The 18,181-nt window shown below is 33.3% G+C and overlaps 1 protein-coding gene across 1 annotated transcript; it reads right to left on the bottom strand.

Moving 5' to 3' along the window:
- Positions 1–16,901: 16,901 nt before the first annotated feature.
- Positions 16,902–17,837, bottom strand: LOC101961807 (olfactory receptor 2G3). Its single transcript, XM_005342630.3, has one exon. It carries the CDS (start codon positions 17,835–17,837, stop codon positions 16,902–16,904), a length of 936 nt encoding a protein of 311 aa, XP_005342687.3.
- Positions 17,838–18,181: the final 344 nt, after the last annotated feature.

The raw sequence follows: 18,181 nt of genomic DNA on the forward strand, positions 1-18,181 counted from the left end.
TATCTATCATGGTCAGAGGAAGACTTCTGTGTTGCAGAATTATTTATAGAAGGATATCACTTAATCAGCACTCAAACTAATTCCTTACCTAATTAGTATTATAAAAAGGACAATTGTGAATTATTCCCTTTGTCTTATCTGGATTTCTTTCTTGATAAAATCTTTCGGAATATCATTATTCAATTACCTGTAGTCAGATAATGTTTTTCTAAACCTGAAGATAGCCAAGTTTCTTCTATTATATTAAAAAAAATCTGTATTATTTTCACAATGTTCATATTTTCCTGACACCCTTGTCTAAAAAGACATAGCTATATATTCCTGTATCTGAGATAAGCTTACATTTTTGTGAGAAAATCAAATTACATACTTCACTCAAGGGAACACTTAAGTTATTAGAAAGGAATATATAGCATATATTTTTACTTTCTGAATAGTGGATACATGCTTAAATAGTGGAGATTTATGGGCACATGGGTAAATTGAGCAAGGATAAAATTAACTCAAAAAATGGATAAGAAAAATAATGAGAGAAAAAGATAAAAATATAAGTGCAGCAATATTCTGTCTAACAACAGAAGACACTTAGGCTAAGTATATGCTGAATATGTGAATATAAAAAGAAATAGAAGAAAATGGGAAATAAAGATGTAAGACTAATTTAGGTAATTCAGTTTATTTTCCCAGAAAGGACTATGGGGAGTTCTTGCCCTTCTGGCTGAATAAGAAAATTACAGGGATTAGAGATTAATTTACCTAAATAAAAAGTAAAAAAATATGCTTTTGATACTCATGAGGATGAGAAACTGGAGCCAAGAGACAGAAGTATCTATAGGTCTTAAGAAAATGAGGTCTACAAAGAAATGAAGGGGGAGGAGGGAAAAAGTGTCTGACCATAAGGCTTAAGAAATCATGGAGCTCCTTACTTTGAAGGTGTACATTTCTAATATAGTCTTTGTTAACTTCATAAACATGATTCTGATATAATGTGTTAATAAGACAAAATAGGAACAATAATTAGGTGTTCATTCTACCACTAACCCAGTTTAGATATTTGCTATGGTTTTAACTCCATGCTTGTGTCTATTGGATTCCCTTATTCTAAATTGTCACAGATTTAAACAATCTTTGGTTTATCTGAATGACAGGTGTTTCAGAGCTGAATCAGTTTCTACACAAAACCAATGTTACAGTATCTACAACTTTATAATGTAAATAGCAATTTCAATTTTAAAAAGTGATAGAGATATACATAAAATATTTAAAAGAAAGTACAAGTTTCCAGAGGTAAATAACATAAATACTGACACATGTATTTTCCCATAGCTGTCCTCGTAAAAAGATAATGTATTAGAAGGATTTGCAAATACCAAAATGTTGATGTCAAATTTTCCACTAGCCTAAATTGTGATCAAATTTATACATATATACAATAATCCTTATAGTATATTCATTTGGTTCCCTTAATAAATTTCCAAGATAAGAATATTTTTTAACTAAAGGGAGAAAATTTAGACACAAAGAGGATATAGTACTTGCTCAAATTAATAAATCTAGTAAAATCAGAAATAAATATTTGAATGACATCAGATTTTAAATTTTATATCAGAATGCTTTCCATAATTCCATTATTCTTCTCTCAAGCAAAAGTACAGGTGACTTATAGAATCAACCTTTTAATATTTTTTTCAATTTTTTTTTTTTTTACTTTATAGCTCTAACCTTAAATAATCCTTTTAGATCATACCGTGAAGCCTGTCAAGGTAAGATAACTTTGGTCTTAACTAACCTTCCCTCTCTGAATCCCTTCTGCATTTACCTGGTGCTGTGTTTCAGTCCATCAGTTTGTCAGGGTTGTGATGTGGAGAATGATAGAAAACTGTCCTGTGGCTCAAACATGATCCACAGAGCAGTCCACTAACCAGGCACTCTTAGACTTACTGGAAGGCCAACTTTAAGAAACCAGTTCTAATTTATGGCCATTCATAAAACCCGTGGATCCACAGGAAGCTTACCCATGAGTTTCCATTACCATTACTGTCTTAGACTCATCCTCTACTTAAGCCTCTGAGATTCAGCATAATTAGTACTTGCTTCCGCCAACATGTCCAGGAGAGAAAAATCAGAGGGACTCTACAAGGGAAGAAAACTTTGGAAGCAATCAATGAAAGTTTTCTGGCAAAACAAATGATTTGGGCCTTCATATTTAGAGAGTCACTTAAGAAGAAATTAAATCAATTCCAGTAAGACCAGATCTCAGAAGTCGTGAAGATTTTTATGATATAGGTTATGAAATATGCAAAATATTCCTTCATATATGGTTGCTATTCTGAGAAAAATAGAACAATTCATAAAAATTTGAAATTCTTTATAAAACATTACTTTTTTATGTTTCTTACCACAATAGCTCTTTATTTTCACTATCCATTTATATTAATATGCTACTTTATAATCATTAGACATATATTATTTATTTGATAAATATTGCCACTGTATAAATTAAGAAAGTATATTCTTTATTTTATTATTTAGCTGGCCCCAATTCCAAACCATCAACAAAAATAAAAAGGTCACATACACTCAGAAACCAGGGACACAAACTGATATTACCAAATTTGATCTATTCCAAATTTTCTCCTTCAAGCTATTGAACATAACTTATCTAGACTCCTTAGATTAAAAGTTAAAATTAAAATTCAGCATGCTTTGTTTATCATCTCCATTACATTAGCTTTTCTCTTTAATAATATGTATGGAATATTAGAAATATAATGACCTAAAACTGCTAAGATTATTTACAAATACCAAATCTGTTTATAAATAATGAATATCAGGCTTTGCATTTCTTTATCACAAAGCTCCACTTATTAAAATGAAAGTTTAAATATAGAAATGTAATAATGTCAGGTGAAATATCTACAATTACTCAAAAGATCTAAGATCACTAAAAACTCAGATGGCTTAAAATGATTGATGTATTTTAAATGTTAAAGTAATATTTTGGCAGAGACAAATATCCTAAAGTGAAACAAAAACACAAGTGACAAAGTCCCAAGGAATAACTGTGAAGCATATGAAATAAAAAAGGCCAATTTCCTCAATACCTGTTTGTTGGAAAAGACCAACAGTTCCCTGAAACACCAACAAAGGACCAGGAGATAGTTTTATGTGACTTTCACATGTGTAAATTAAAGGGAATACTTATGTGTACAAGAAATACAAATTTAATCCACAAGAGATACAATTTTAACATCTGGAATTCACAAAGAGCAATATTTTATTTATGTCATGCTAGAGTACCATTTTGCTTTAGCTTTCTTGTAAAGCAACTTAGAATTATATATCATATGTAAAACTGAACCTGCTTACTTAAACAGCAATTTCATTTCTAGACATTCACCTAGTGAAGATTCTCTCATATTCATGAAGAAGTGAATGGCACAAAACCTTCATTGCAATGTCTTTCTGCATTAGCAGAGAGCTAGACACAAATTATCATAATTTCGGAAGTTGTTAATACCTCTATAATGTAATATTATGCATTCATTAAAATAATAATGGGTGTTCATAGTTACAGAACTGGAATGGTTTCCAAGATATATATTTCAGGAGAAAATAAAATTACAATATAGAATTTATAACATGCTGGGTGGGCTCTCTCTCATCCAGCAAGGAGGTCCAAAGAACAGGGTAGAGGAGAGTGTGGCTAGGGAGTCGCTATTCAAGACTTCCGGAGACCAAGAAGGAAGCAGGTCTGATTCTATTGCACAGTTATCTAGGCAGATTTTAGGCAGCCACCAATACACTTTCTTGCTAACTGTCCTTGCAGCACCCAGTGGAGGAGCGGGCAGTAGAGCAAGAGCAGGGACTGCAACACGTGGCCTCACACACTCAGGGCTGTGCCAACAGGGTAAGTGGTCTGCCCATCATGAGCCTAACATGAGGAGAGTAGCCTTCCCCTCAGATGCCCTTAACATATGTCATGTATGCAGTACTCCATACACTTGTCCCCATAGCACATTTGTTATCTTTTAACCTGTCAACATACATATATAAAGAAACATTTATAAAAACACACTTGTGTATACATTCAAGCACCCCATGTATGCTAATATATTCCAGGATATGTTGGAAACGATGGTGAATGAAGAGAAATGAGGAGTGGAGATGTGATATTTTTCCCATGAATATCTCTATTGTATTTCTTATCTCATAATCTTTATGCTTTGTTGTGTTTATGAGTATAATGAGGACAAAATAACAATACTACAGTACTTTTCATGGGAGGTTTCCTGAAGAGTTTATGTAGTGTAATTATAATCATAAAAATATATGCATAAGATTTGCAGTAAAAAACCAAGATTTTATCTTTATGATTATCCTTTACTATGTATCTCTCCTCTTTTTATACTTGATGTTTCCACATTTAAATTTATTTCTCTAAGAAATATGAATGCAAAATTTAAACAGTTCTACATGGATTTTCAAAAACAACCACAGCTAATATGCCACCCCTGCTCCACCTCAATTTCCTCTTCTCACAAAGTAAGATTTGGGGGCTCTTTTCAATTTCTATTTGTCAGTTTCTTAAAATTTTCCAGGTTAATTTAACATTTCCAAAAAGAGTCAGTTCTTTTAAGTTCCAGTGCTGTTCCTGTGCACTTGGGATGCATCAGCAATCAAAAGATCCTCCTTCTCAAAGGTTAAAATCCCAGGAGAAAATGAAGATAGGAAGAAATGAGCCTACAATTTGTTATGTGGTATTTTAGAACATGATCAGTGCTACAGATGAAAGAAATCACATATTGGCATAAGAAATGTCAGGTGGGTGAGATAACTGTAAATGAAGTGGTCCAGAGAGGTCTCCTTGAAAAGATGTGATTTAAAAACCTGAAGGTAAAGAAATTAACCAAGCATTTATCTGATGTCTAGAATTCCAGAAAAGAACAGCAAAATCTTTATAGCAGGAGATATCATAGTGCATTTTAATTATCATCAGGAGGCCAGTACAGGGAACCAAGAAGAGAGATAAGGGAGATCTTGCCAAAATAGGAGGGCATCACGTGAGACTCCACAGGCCATTGCAAGAACTTAGAGAATTGGGGTTTTAAAGGACTGAAGAGAGACATTATGTACCTTAATTTCAGATGAAACTAATGTTTAGAATTCCCTGGAATACTGGAAGAGATTAGAGCAAAGAGTAGACTACAACAGTAATCTATGTGAGTATTTAGGCTGTTCACAAACTGGGAAGCTTATAAACTATGGGAATTTATTTCTCATAGTTCTGGAGGCAGTTAAATCCAAGATCAAGGTGCCATTAGATCTTGCATTTGGTCATGCTTTTCAGTTTACAAACAGAGGGGATGCTTTTGGTTTATAAAAGAAGTCTTCTCACTCTATCCTCATATAGTAGATGAGAAAAGGCAGCTCTTTGAGCTCCTTCTTTGGGGCCTGTTCTTCAAGGGCACTAATTATATTCTCATCTAATCACATCCCTAATGTCCCACCTCATAATACTAATATGTTAGTGATTAGGATTTCATCATATGAAAGCCAAGAGGCCACAAAGATTCAGTCCAAGGAAGTGCAATGATAGTGATTCTAAGATGGGTCTGATATTAATTTTAAAGAATCCAGTGTTTATTTTATATTCATAATAGAATTTTAGCAGGTAAGCTGCATAGTTCACTGTGATTCATTTTCTTTTCTCACATAGTTTTTGGTTGTTCATTGAATTAAAAAATGTGTGTATACGCAAGTTTATGAATGAGTGATTTTTCTCTGTACTTTTCCTTAATATACTCCATAAAATTATAAGGCTCCTCTCAGAATGAACAAAGACATCAAGTGATCAGCACTTTTATTTTTGGATTGACTTTGCTGGAAGCAAAAGCCAAATTTCTTTTGCTCCAAACTGGATTCTCTTTACATATCTTCCTGGCCTTCACTTTTACTCCCTCCCAAGGTGTTTTCCCCTTTATTTCCTGTATTTAGTCCCTTGTTTCCAATTCTTTGCTTTTTACTTTTTTACTTTTCTTTCTTTTTAGTGAAGCATGGTACCCACTATTTTCTTGAGAGTACTGGGCCAAGAATAAATATAAAATATGAGAGCATTCATGTCAAAAAATGTCTTAATATTTCATAATATTTACTTAATTGATATTTTGTCTCAGCACAGATTTTTAAGAAAGAAATAAACATCTCTCAACATTTTTAAATTGTTGTTTCATTATAGTTTAGTTTCCATTTTTTCCCCTTAGAAACTGAAAGGCCATGTTAATTCCTCAGCCTTAATATGTGACTTTTCATCTTTACTGAAAAGTTTTATTATTTTTTGCCTGATTGCTCATGATTGCAATCTTACTATGCTATATTTTTGTGTCTTTCATTTATTATACACCAATTGACACCTTTTAAAGGTAATTTTTAACCACTCCTATATGAAAATATTATTTTCAGAAATAATCATAAAATTAAACAATGATAATGATCAGAAAATAAGTGTAGTAGAAGAAAATTGTCTTTTATTGAACTATAAAGATGTACTACTAGAAAAATTCAGAACAAACAATAAAATAAATACTATAATATAAACACCAAAACAACTGCAAGCATACAATTGTGTCACTAATACAACATTTTAATTCGTTCTTCAATTTAAAAAAAAAAAGTCTAAAGAAAGAACAAATCTCAGTTTTAAGCACTGTAGTCAAATTTAGTTAACTATTTTAGGTAGAAATTAAAATCCACACTTACAAAAATTAAAATAATTCTTTCATTGTTTAAATTTTAAAGACAAACAAAGATTTTAGGTGGTTGAATCAGAAGACAAATATAAGTATTTCAAGTTTTTCAGTTTATTTTTCTTTTTAATGTGAAAAATGCTTTTTTTTAAAGATCTGCCACAAAAGTTTGAAGAGAAGGAATGTTGTCAACTAGTTTATGTACAAATCTGAGCCAAGGAAGGACATAGCTGCCTAAAGACACAAGAAGGTGAAACAAACTGCAGGGATCAAGATGGCTACTGGCCATTTAAACAGCAATCTTAGGCAGCCACATTTTGAAGCATCACCAAGAGGCACCAAAGAAAGCAAAGTTGCTGGTCCAAGTCATTCCAAGGGAAATGCAGGTGTTCAATCATTAGACATATTGTTGATGATCTATGCTCTTTTATGGCCTTCTCCCAATTGTTGCCACTGAATTACTCTAGGACCTGACACTTCAAAATGCCCTCATCTAGATAGCCTAGGACAATTCTGAAACCTCCCAGGTATTGAGTGGGAGGTTCAGAAGCTCTGAAAGCCAATACTCTTAGTGAAGTTGTGTTGGGCTTAGTGTTTGTTGAACATATAACATATAGGTTGTCATCCTTTCATGTCCCTTTGGGAGCTTGAAGTAAGACTCTGGAACGATGAAGCTAAGAAATAAAACTCACAAATAAAAATGCAGTAGAAAACATCAATCACAGAATCAATCAAACAAAAGAATGAACCGATAAGCTTAAAGTGAGGATAATTGAAAATACATGATGAAGTTAAAAAATAGGAATAAAAAAGCCATGAGAACTATGGAGAACAGCAAATTAATAACTTTTGGGATTATAGGAATTCTCTTGAGAATACTCATGGGCAGAAAGCTTATTAAAAGAAATAGTAACAGAAATCTTCACAAGCCAGAGAATGATACAAATATCCAGGTCTAGGAAGGTCCAACTTTTCCACTAAGATTCAACTCAACTAATAATTAATCTCTCAAAGATAAAAGGCATAGAAAGGATCCTGAAAGCAGCAAAAGATAAGAAACAAATAATATAGATGTTTTTAATTCACCTGAAGGAAGACTCCTCAGCAGAAATCTTATAGGCCAGAAGATATTGGGATATATATATATATATATATATATATATATATATATATATATATATATGTTTTTTTTTTTCAAAGTACTGAAAGCCCTATACAAAATCTGCCTATAAGATACTGTACCCAGCAAATCTATCTGTAAGATATGACAAAGAGATAAAGACATATCCCAAACAAAAGCTAAGAGTATTTATCACCTCCAGGTTTCTCTTATAAGAAATGCTGAAAGGTCTTCAAACTGAAAGAAAAAGAAATGAATGAATGAATAATAAGAAAATATCAGACAGGACAAAACTCATTCAGAAACAACTATACAAATTCAGAATGTGCTCTATTATAACAATAGTACATGGTGAAGTTAAAAAAATAGGAATAAAAAAGTCATGATAACTATGGAGAACATCAAATTAACAACCTTTGGGATTATTGGCATTCCCCTGAGAATACTATGGACAGAAAGCTTATTAAAAGAAATAGTCACAGAAATCTTCACAAGCCAGAGAAGGATACAAATATCCAGGTATAGGAAGGTCCAATCTTACCACTAAGGTTCAACTCAACTAATAATTAATCTCTCAATGATAAAAGACATAGAGCAAGAGATAAGAAAAAAATAATTTAGATATTTTTAATTCACCTGAAGGAAGACTCCTCAGCAGGAATCTTAAAGATGAGGAGACAGTGGAATATATATACTCAAAATGCTGAAGGCCCTAAACAAAATGTGCCTATGAGAATACTATACCCAGCAAACCTATCCTTAAGATATGACAAAGAGATAAAGACATATCCCAAACAAAAGCTAAGAGAATTTATCACCTCCTGGCCTGTCTTATAAGAAATGCTGAAAGGTCTTCAAACTGAAAGAAAAATAAATGAATGAATAATAAGAAAATATCAGACAGGACAAAACTCATTCAGAAGTAACTATACAAATTCAGAATTTGTCTATTATAACCATAGTATATAAAATATTTATATGTTTATTATAAACATTAAAAAAGAAAAATTAAAACTAATAATAGTTACGAGGTGATATATGAAGATGTATAATAAAACATCAAAAATTCAAAATATGGGGGAGAAGGATGGAATGCAAGTGTAGAACATTTTTGTTATTACTCTTTTCTTTTTCCGTATATTTACATATCTTTGTAATCTAAGTTTTTTACTATCAGTTCAAAATAACTTGCTATAAATGAATTACATTTTCATAAGCCTTATTCTAACTACAAAAGTAAAAAACTACAATAGACACACCAAATATAACAAGCAAAAAATCAGTGGAGAAAATCACTTAATCACAAATAAAAACTATGGGAGAAGGAGAAAGAGAAAGAAACTACCACAAAACCAAAACCAAAACCAAAACCAAAACATCAAGCCACATAATGGCTTACATATTGAAAATTACCTTAATTGTGAGTAAATTAAATTCTCCAATTAGAGGACACAGAGTAACTGAACAGATAGAAAAGCCCGACCTAACTTCATATTGCTTATAAAAAACTCAAACTGTAAAGACTGAAACGCATAGACTGAAAGTGAAGGGATGGGAAAAGATAGTTTATGAAAATGGAATCAAAGCGAATAGGATTAGCTAACTACATTTTGATCAGTTAAAAAGTATTTTAACTCATAATTGGCAAAAAAGACAAGGAAGACTGGGCTCAGTGGCATGTGCCTGTAATTCCAGCAGCTCAGGAGACTAAGGTAGGAGGATCACAAATTCAAAGCCAAACTCAGCAACCTAGCAAGCCCTAAACAATTCAGTGAGACCCTGTCTCAAAAGAAGACAAAACAAATAATAAAATTAAAAAAGGGCGGGGTATGTGATTCAGTGATTAAGCACACCTGAATTCAATCCCTAATACCCACCCTCAGAAAAATAGATAAAAGAAGTCTTTATATGATGATATAGATATAGATAATGCATAGCAAGGGGAATGTAACAATGGAAAACCCACATTCAGTCAGTATCAAAGCCCCTAAGTGTATAAACAAAATATTAATATGACTAAAGGGAGGCATTTATTTCAATACACTATTAGTAGAGTACTTTCATTCACTGTTTTCCACTATGAATATATATTTAAAAAAAAATTGACAAGGAAATAGCAGGATTAAACTGTATCCTAGACTAAATCTAGCACACATCTCCAACATACACATAACTGCTATAGAATTTTATTAGTACAAGAAATGTTCTCCAGGTTAGATCCTATGAGAGGTCATAAACAAGTCTCAGCAAATTTAAAAAATTAAAATCATATTGAGTATCTTTTCTGACCATAATGAAATAAAACTAGAAATAAATAAGAAAATTTTGAAACACGTGGAAATTAAATAACACACGCCTGGGCAATCAGTGGGTCAGTGAAGACATCAAAAAAAAAAATTCAGAATTTCTTGAAAAAAAAATGATAACAGATACAGTCACAGATAATATAACTTTGAGAACTGCCATCCCACCACTCCCTGATGAAGACAATGACTCAAGAGAGAAAATGACAGTGGAAGAGAGCTTTACTGGCAACAAGTTGGCAAGTTGTAAGATAGAGACATTTGCCTCTCCTCACCAAAAAAAAAAGAAAACATCTTGCTTGGGGGTCTAGATACAAGGCTTATGTAGAGACTTGGGGTGAGTATATGTTTAGTCTAAACAAGTAGATTCAGAGGTGATCATAAATTTCCTTGTAGTCTGCTTTTCTCATATACTTTTCTCATATGCTGTCATCTGAAGGTCACCAGATATTTTGGATTCTGTAATTCTAAATAAAAGTCAGTGATTGGAAAGTTCCTATATTTTCAGGAATAGCTAGCTTTGCATTTAATCATTAAGATATAAAACAAGGGAAGAGAGCAAAAAGTAACTTTTGCAAGGAGATAGTTTTAACTGTTTAGGTGACTGAAGAAAATACATCATACCAAAACCTATGGGATACAGAAAAACTAATAACAAGAGGCAAGTTTGTAGTATCAAAACCTGCATCCAAAATACTGAAAGGTCTCAGGTAAACAACCAATCATTACATCTCAAGGAATTAGAAAAAATTAAGTCAAATGAAAAGTTAGACAAAAGAAAACAGTAATGAAGATCATAGCAGTAATAAATGAAAAAGACTAAATAAATATATAAAGGAAACCTATTAATCTATATAATTAATATGCACTAATAAAAAGAAAAAACACAAAAGATCAATAAAATGAATAACTGTTTTTGAAAAGATAAACACAAATAATAAACTCTTAAACAAGAAAAAAAGAGAAGACTCATATAAATAAAATCAGAAACCAAAGGAGACATTACAACGGATACCACGGAAATATGAAGGATCGTTAGATACTATTATGTACTATTATGTACTGTTAATACTCTTTTCATTGTTGTGAGCAAAATAACTGACAGTAACAGCTTAGTGAAGAAAAAGTTTATTTTGGGTTCATGGTTTTAGAGGTCCAGTCCATGATCATAATAGCTCCATTGCTGTGGCCCTGAAGTGAGGCAGAACATCATGGCAGAAATATGGTAGAGAAAACATGCTCAGCCTATGGCAGCCAGGAAGGGGGAGAGAGAGAGAGAGAGAGAGAGAGAGAGAGAGAGAGAGAGAGAGAGAGAGACAGAGAGAGAGAGACAGAGAGAGAGAGAGACAGAGAGAGAGAGAGAGAGAGAGAGAGAGAGAGAGAGAGAAATCCCAAGGAGCCAGAAAAAAATATAATCCTCAAGAGCACACCCTAGTGACCTCCTTTCTCCAGCTGTGCCCAACTGCTTACAGTTAACACTCTGTAAACTGTTAGAATTTTTAATCCATCAAATGAATTAACATATTGATTAGGTTACATGTGTCAAAATTTAATCATTTTGTAGTGGCACTCCCTTTCTCCACAGAAAAGTCTTAACTGTGCTACTCCAGAAATCTTCACCATGGCTGATTTTAGGATCTTCAGCCAAAGAGTCCCCACAAAAGAGTTCAATGTAGATAAACTTCCTATTTTCATGTTGCCCTGTCTTACTTGGACACTGGCTGGGAAGAAATCAGCACTTTTGTAAACAAGGCCTCTGGCCTAGAGCTGGGACTTCACAGAGATATCTACATTTGTAAGTTAAGAGAAGTTACCAATAGGGCTCCATGGTAACAGCTGGCAGGGGGAGGGAAGAAAGGGGAGAAGATGCTCTCCCCTTCTCAAGTGTTGTCCTTGAAAGGTTAACTTGCATAGAATAGTGAAATAAAAAAGCTGCTTTTATGTGAACTTCCACAGACTGTGAACTTCTGAGACCCTCCCCTTACATGCTGGGTATAAAATTTTGAAACTACCTGAACTTGGGGTTCAGGGGATTGATTGATTACAGCAAATGTTGTACACTCTGAACCTGGATGCAGCCAAATAAAACTGTTTCTTGCTATCTTCGGTGCCTTGCCTCATTTTTCCCTACAACAATTTTACCTCTAAACATTTCTATATTGCCTTATGAGTTATTTGAGTATATTCATATCCAAACAATAAGAAGTAAAAATATATGCCAACAAATTTGGTAACCGAAAATGAATGAATAAATTCTTGCACACATAATCCTATCAAGATAGAATCATGGAAAATGGAGAATAAACAAACCAACAATTAGTAATCATATTGAATCTGTAACAAAAATTCTCTGATTAAAGAAAAGTCAAGGATCATGAATCTTTTCTTTTGTTTGCTTCTCTATTTATGTTATAATATTCTCTGTGTTGGAAGCTTTACATAAAAGTGAGATGATGTAATCACAAGAAAACTAATAGAAAATCCTTTGATTTATGTTTGCTGAATGGGGTTTCATGACAGGGTGATAAAAACATTTGGTTAGAGTAGGACAAATGTCAGTATTCTTTGGGTATTTTTGAACAGGTCTTGAATTTCCGTTAGCACTTCTATAGCTCTAACTATACAGTTATAAGAATGGCTTCCTGTGTTTTGAGATCAGGATAAGGAAAATACATAGAAGGATGCCATATGTAGCATCTAATACAATTCTTTGCTTTTGGTGTGACACAGTCAAATCTCAGTTGTGTTAGTATCTGATCTCACCTCTTTAAAAATGACAACTACTTTTATCTGCTTTGATATTAGGATAGCCCTCATTTGGTTGTGTGGCTTAGAGAAAAGGTATTTTTTTTTTTGCAGTTGTTCTTGTTTGGCAGAAACTTAAATTGTTTTTACTTTAGCATCACTCCACAATCTGTATTCTAGGACATACAATATTTACCATTCTAAACCTCTGTTGCTACTCCAGGGTTCTATAGTAGAAATTTCCTTTATTCTTACTGGCTCTCCCTTTCCATGTCAGAATCCTCTAAAAGCATGTTTTTTTTTTCATCTTTTTTTCTCCTTCTTGAAGCCATTTACTACCTTTCATTAATTTTGCATATGACAAATTCTTATTTGTACTAAATCTGCTGTTAGCTTCTCTTCAGTCCTATTAGTCCTTAATACATTTGTAGCCTTTTTTAATGTAATGGAATTTTAATACCTTTTATAAAGGAATAGGAACAATCACTTCTGTTTAATTTACCTTGTTTAATCAGAACTACTTATTATGATTTAGCTATTTAGGTTACTAATTTTGAGGATTAAATGAGTACCTTTCAACAAAGATTTATATGGTCACAGTTATAAAAATGTAAGATGCCATATAATTTTTATTCCTGATATATATCATTAGAAGCCAATAAACTAATTTTTGTCCTTCAGAAATGTGACTTCTGATCCTTATCACATTCACATTCTCATTGGAGATGCATTTTTCTTTCCTCAAACATATTTATAGTTTTATCTTTCTGCCTATAAAATAATACTCAGTAGATTGTTGATCCATAGTTAGTATGAACTTCTCAAGCAATGTACTTGCCTTCTTGTTTCACTGTTCATTTTGTATAACCTTATATTTGTTTTAACTTTTTCATAAATCATGAAATATCTTTTATAGGAATATTATATATTACTTGTTGGCAGTGCCAGCATCAGCATTATATATTAATTGTTGGCAATGCCACAATAATAAACATACCATGGTTCATAAGTTCTTACTGATTGAATGACAACTGGACATATTGTTGATATATTGATCTATGATTTGACCCACCAGTTTTTTGCTCACTTGATTTTTAGATAATTCTTAAAGGTTAGTAATATCTAGTTCAATGTCTTTCTTGTAAACTTATTTTTCATTCATTTCATGTGAGGAATTTTGTGAAACCAAATGGATAACTGAGGAAAATAGAAAGAGACACTCATAGGTTTAAAAACTAAATACAATAAAAATTAAAATATGGATAATCATTAAGATGATACTTGAACCTTGATAGTATAGCTTTTTAGGAGAACATTGCCAGTCAGGGCCTACCTGGTATAGGTATAGTAGGTAAACCCAACGTATAGATTGGGAAGTCAAGTAGATGTATAACTAAATATGAAGTGTGCTACACAATGTTTGGTGAGAATATCTTTAAGTTTTAAGTTAATGTGAGAAATAAATTTCCCCTCATATTATGGAAATGGAGAATCACAGAAATCAAAGCAAGAAACATGTTAGAATTTTGTAACAAATATTAGCTCACAACTGAGTCAAAATCATTATACTGCCATACACTATTTTTGGCCTGTCTATAAAAAAGAGACACATTTATATAAACAATAAACAAATTTAGTTTACATGTCAAAAGCAGAATTCATTTGATTATTGTGAGTGAACGTGGTAGAGAATTAATAGCAACTAGTGACTGCTCGAATAATTTAGGCCTAGAAAATATATGTATATTTTCCATCAAGGATACTTGGTCTGACATCAATGGTTTATTAATGCATAAATTACATATACTTGGTTCTTACACATGTCTTCTAACCTCTGAAATGCCACAAACTTTGAGGTTTTCCTAATGTTAGAAACACGATAACTGAGACTCTGGTCTCTCCTGGTTCAAACACAGTTTTTTCCTACTACATTTACAGTAACTATCCTTTCAAAAATAACACTTTTAACTTTACTATCACCATTAAAAACAAATATGCCATGCATTTCATAAGTGAGTGAAGGAAATGAATCATATTTTTCCATATTACAAAGAAAAAGTAAGAATTAACTTATTTTCTATCAGATTTTTAAGATATTTTTTCCCATGCAGATGTAAACACAAATTATGCAAATAATTCTAGACTAGATAACAATTTTTATGGGATCAAATTTTAAAAAAGAAGCCTAAATTAGACTTCCCATAGAGGGAATATTATGACCAGGAAAGTAGACTTTTGAAAACATGCTAATTGATATTGATTGATCATTTATTATCACTTACTGCATTTATGTTGCACTTAAAATCTTTTAATTAATAGTGAAGCTCATTCCTTTTTAAAAGAGCTTAATTATAAGGTATAATTTGGAGTTAAAATCTATAAATGGAGATTAGTTTGCAACCAATTAATGGGAAAGAATAAAACTTTTTCTCAAAGACATGACAATACATTTTCTTGAAACAAAACACCAAATGAGAATTTTCATTCTGTACATTCGAGTAGCTTAATTAGTGATATACTAGAAAAGCACAACACCTATGGGTTTCCTTATATATGCATTTTAAATATCTATGTGCATTTCAATTTTACACTTACAAATTTTTAATGTTTTAGACAACAGCATGAAAGTTTGAATCTAATGAGATGTTGCTTTCAATTTGAAATATTATGTATAGATGTATATAAAAAATAAGCCAATATATGACTCATCTGACAGATTTTTAAGATCAATAAAGGCTTATTATCAAAATGTAGTTAGAATCGAGGGGAGTAAGCCAACCTCTTGATACTGTCTTGTTACTGGCTTGTTTTTTCAGTGGTATCAATAGTGATTTTGGAAGCAAATCATGTGACTTCAGCCTATTTAGTTAAGATCAGATACCACAATTGTCAAGGGGGGCAGAGGAGCTGTGCAAAGGGGAGTAGGCAGATGATGTCAAATGATAAAAGATGAACTTTGCATTCTTTTTTGGTATGGATAAAAACAGACCAATGAAGGGAAGAAATTATAAATAGGAACAAAACTGCAATCAAATAATAGCCAAATTAAATTCTTTTAATATTGCATGTATTGTTGGTTATCCATACTCTAAGATCAACTCTTTAAGAGCAGAAATTTATATCCAATTTACCTGCTTCAGATATCACCTTTCTTGTTTGTTACAGTAAGATCTTATATACAAAGCTGATTACTTTTTAAATCATACATAAACATGGATATAAAAAAGTTCAACAAAACTGCATGAGCTAAAAAAGGAAGTTGTGGAATTCAATATACAAATTCTCAAATATTTTCACAAGGTGTATGATAGCTTTTGGATGACAAAAGAGAAAAGTTTAAATTATTTTTTTTAGGAAATTGCTTTCAGGAATTGTTAGAATATTAATGGGAAGAGCTATAACATGGAGGCATGAGGGAAAACAGTTACAAAGCACATCATACAAATGGTAAGAAAAACTGGGCACAGAGCTGCCCACCTATACTGGAAGTTACTTGAGAGGTGGATGCAGAAGAGTCACAAGTTCAAGGCCCACCTGGGCAACCTAGACAGACACTGTCTCAAAATAAAATACAAAGGGCTGAGGATGTAGCTCAATGGTAAGAGTGTTTACCTGGCATGAACAAGGTCCTGGGTTCCAGTACTAAAAAAAACTTGACAACCAAATGTAATATAAAGAAGAAATAAAAGGTGGAACAAGAAGGAAGGAAGAGGATGACAAAAGAAGAAATGAAGAAAGAGAGGGCTAGAAATGGAAATTATTAGGAAAATGGACATCAAAGAGTGTGGTGAAATAATGCCTTTCAAAGGGCCCAAAAGAAGCCTGCAAACAGATTGGAGAGGACAGATAGTTGTGAGGCCATGTGAAGTACAATCATGCAAACTGTGGAGGTTCTAGCTGTGCTTTTAGGCTGGTGAAGGATTATATGAGATGATATTTAAGAGACTTGTGATGAAAAATTGACCAGTCTGTAGTTTGCTTCATTTTTTACACACGTAGGTCTCTGTGGCATATTCTTCCCAGTGCACCTTTAACTTCTTTATTCCTCAAGGTGTAAATGAGAGGATTGAGGGTCGGGATGATTACTGTGTAGAAGAGAGAGATGAATTTCCCAAAAGTGTAGGCATAGGAGCTGTTGGGCTGGATGTAGTTGGCTGCGGCACTCCCATAGAAGAGGGATACTACAGTCAAGTGGGATCCACATGTCCCCAGGGCTTTCTGCCAGGCCTGCACTGACTTGATGCTTATAACTGCCTTGGCTATGTGTCCATAGGACATCAATATCAGTGCCAAGGGCAAAAAGAGCAAGACCAATGAAGCAATGAAGAGCTGGATCTCATTGGCACGGATGTCCACACATGCAAGCTTAATCATGGAAGGGACTTCACAGAGGAAATGATGGAGCCGCCGGCGTCCACAGCGAGGTAGCCAGAGCGTGACAGTGCCCTGGATGAGAGCATTTCCTGCTCCACTCAGCCATGCGACCCCTGCCAGAATCTGGCACAAGCGTGGGTTCATTACAGCTGTATAGTGGAGAGGTTTGCATACTGCAGCATAGCGGTCAAAAGCCATCACAGCCAGGAGAACACATTCAGTGGATCCCAATGCCAGGGAGACATAGAGCTGGATGGCACAACCCAGGGATGTGATGGTCTTGGCTGGTCCTTTGAGGTTCCACAGCAGCTGAGGGACAATACTGGTGGTAAAACAGATGTCCACTAGGGAGAGGTGAGTAAGGAAAAAGTACATGGGTATTTTGAGTTTAGGGTCTATGGAAGAGACCAGAATAATTAGTGTATTTCCCACCAGAGTAAGAAGGTAAGATATCAAAACAGCCACAAAGAGTATCTTTTCCAGCTGGGGCTGCTCTGAGAAGCCCACCAGAACGAAGTCTTCTTTGGCACTACTATTGGTCATGCCCATTACCTGTTCAGACAAGAAGGAAAACATTACAAGAATTAAAAAGAGAGTATAATGTGTTGGTCACTAGTGACAACATCAAACTTCATAAAATAACTCTATGAAATCCTCACTCAGACAAATTACAGTGACTTAGAGAATAAATTTCAGTGCAGTGTCTTTCAAAAGTTGCAGAAGATGTTGTTAAAGACCCTCTACAGAGAGGCCCCTGCAGCTTACTCTGGAAACAAAGTCTTTCCTTGAGAGAGAACTGTTAGAAGCTGAGATAAAATCTTCCACAGAAGGAAAAAAAATACAGAGAAAGAAAGAAAAATGCCAAAGGAAAAAATACATTAAATTTATTAATA

This window comes from Ictidomys tridecemlineatus, chromosome 8, assembly GCF_052094955.1.
Source record: "Ictidomys tridecemlineatus isolate mIctTri1 chromosome 8, mIctTri1.hap1, whole genome shotgun sequence".
Classification (NCBI taxonomy): Eukaryota; Metazoa; Chordata; class Mammalia; order Rodentia; family Sciuridae; genus Ictidomys; species Ictidomys tridecemlineatus.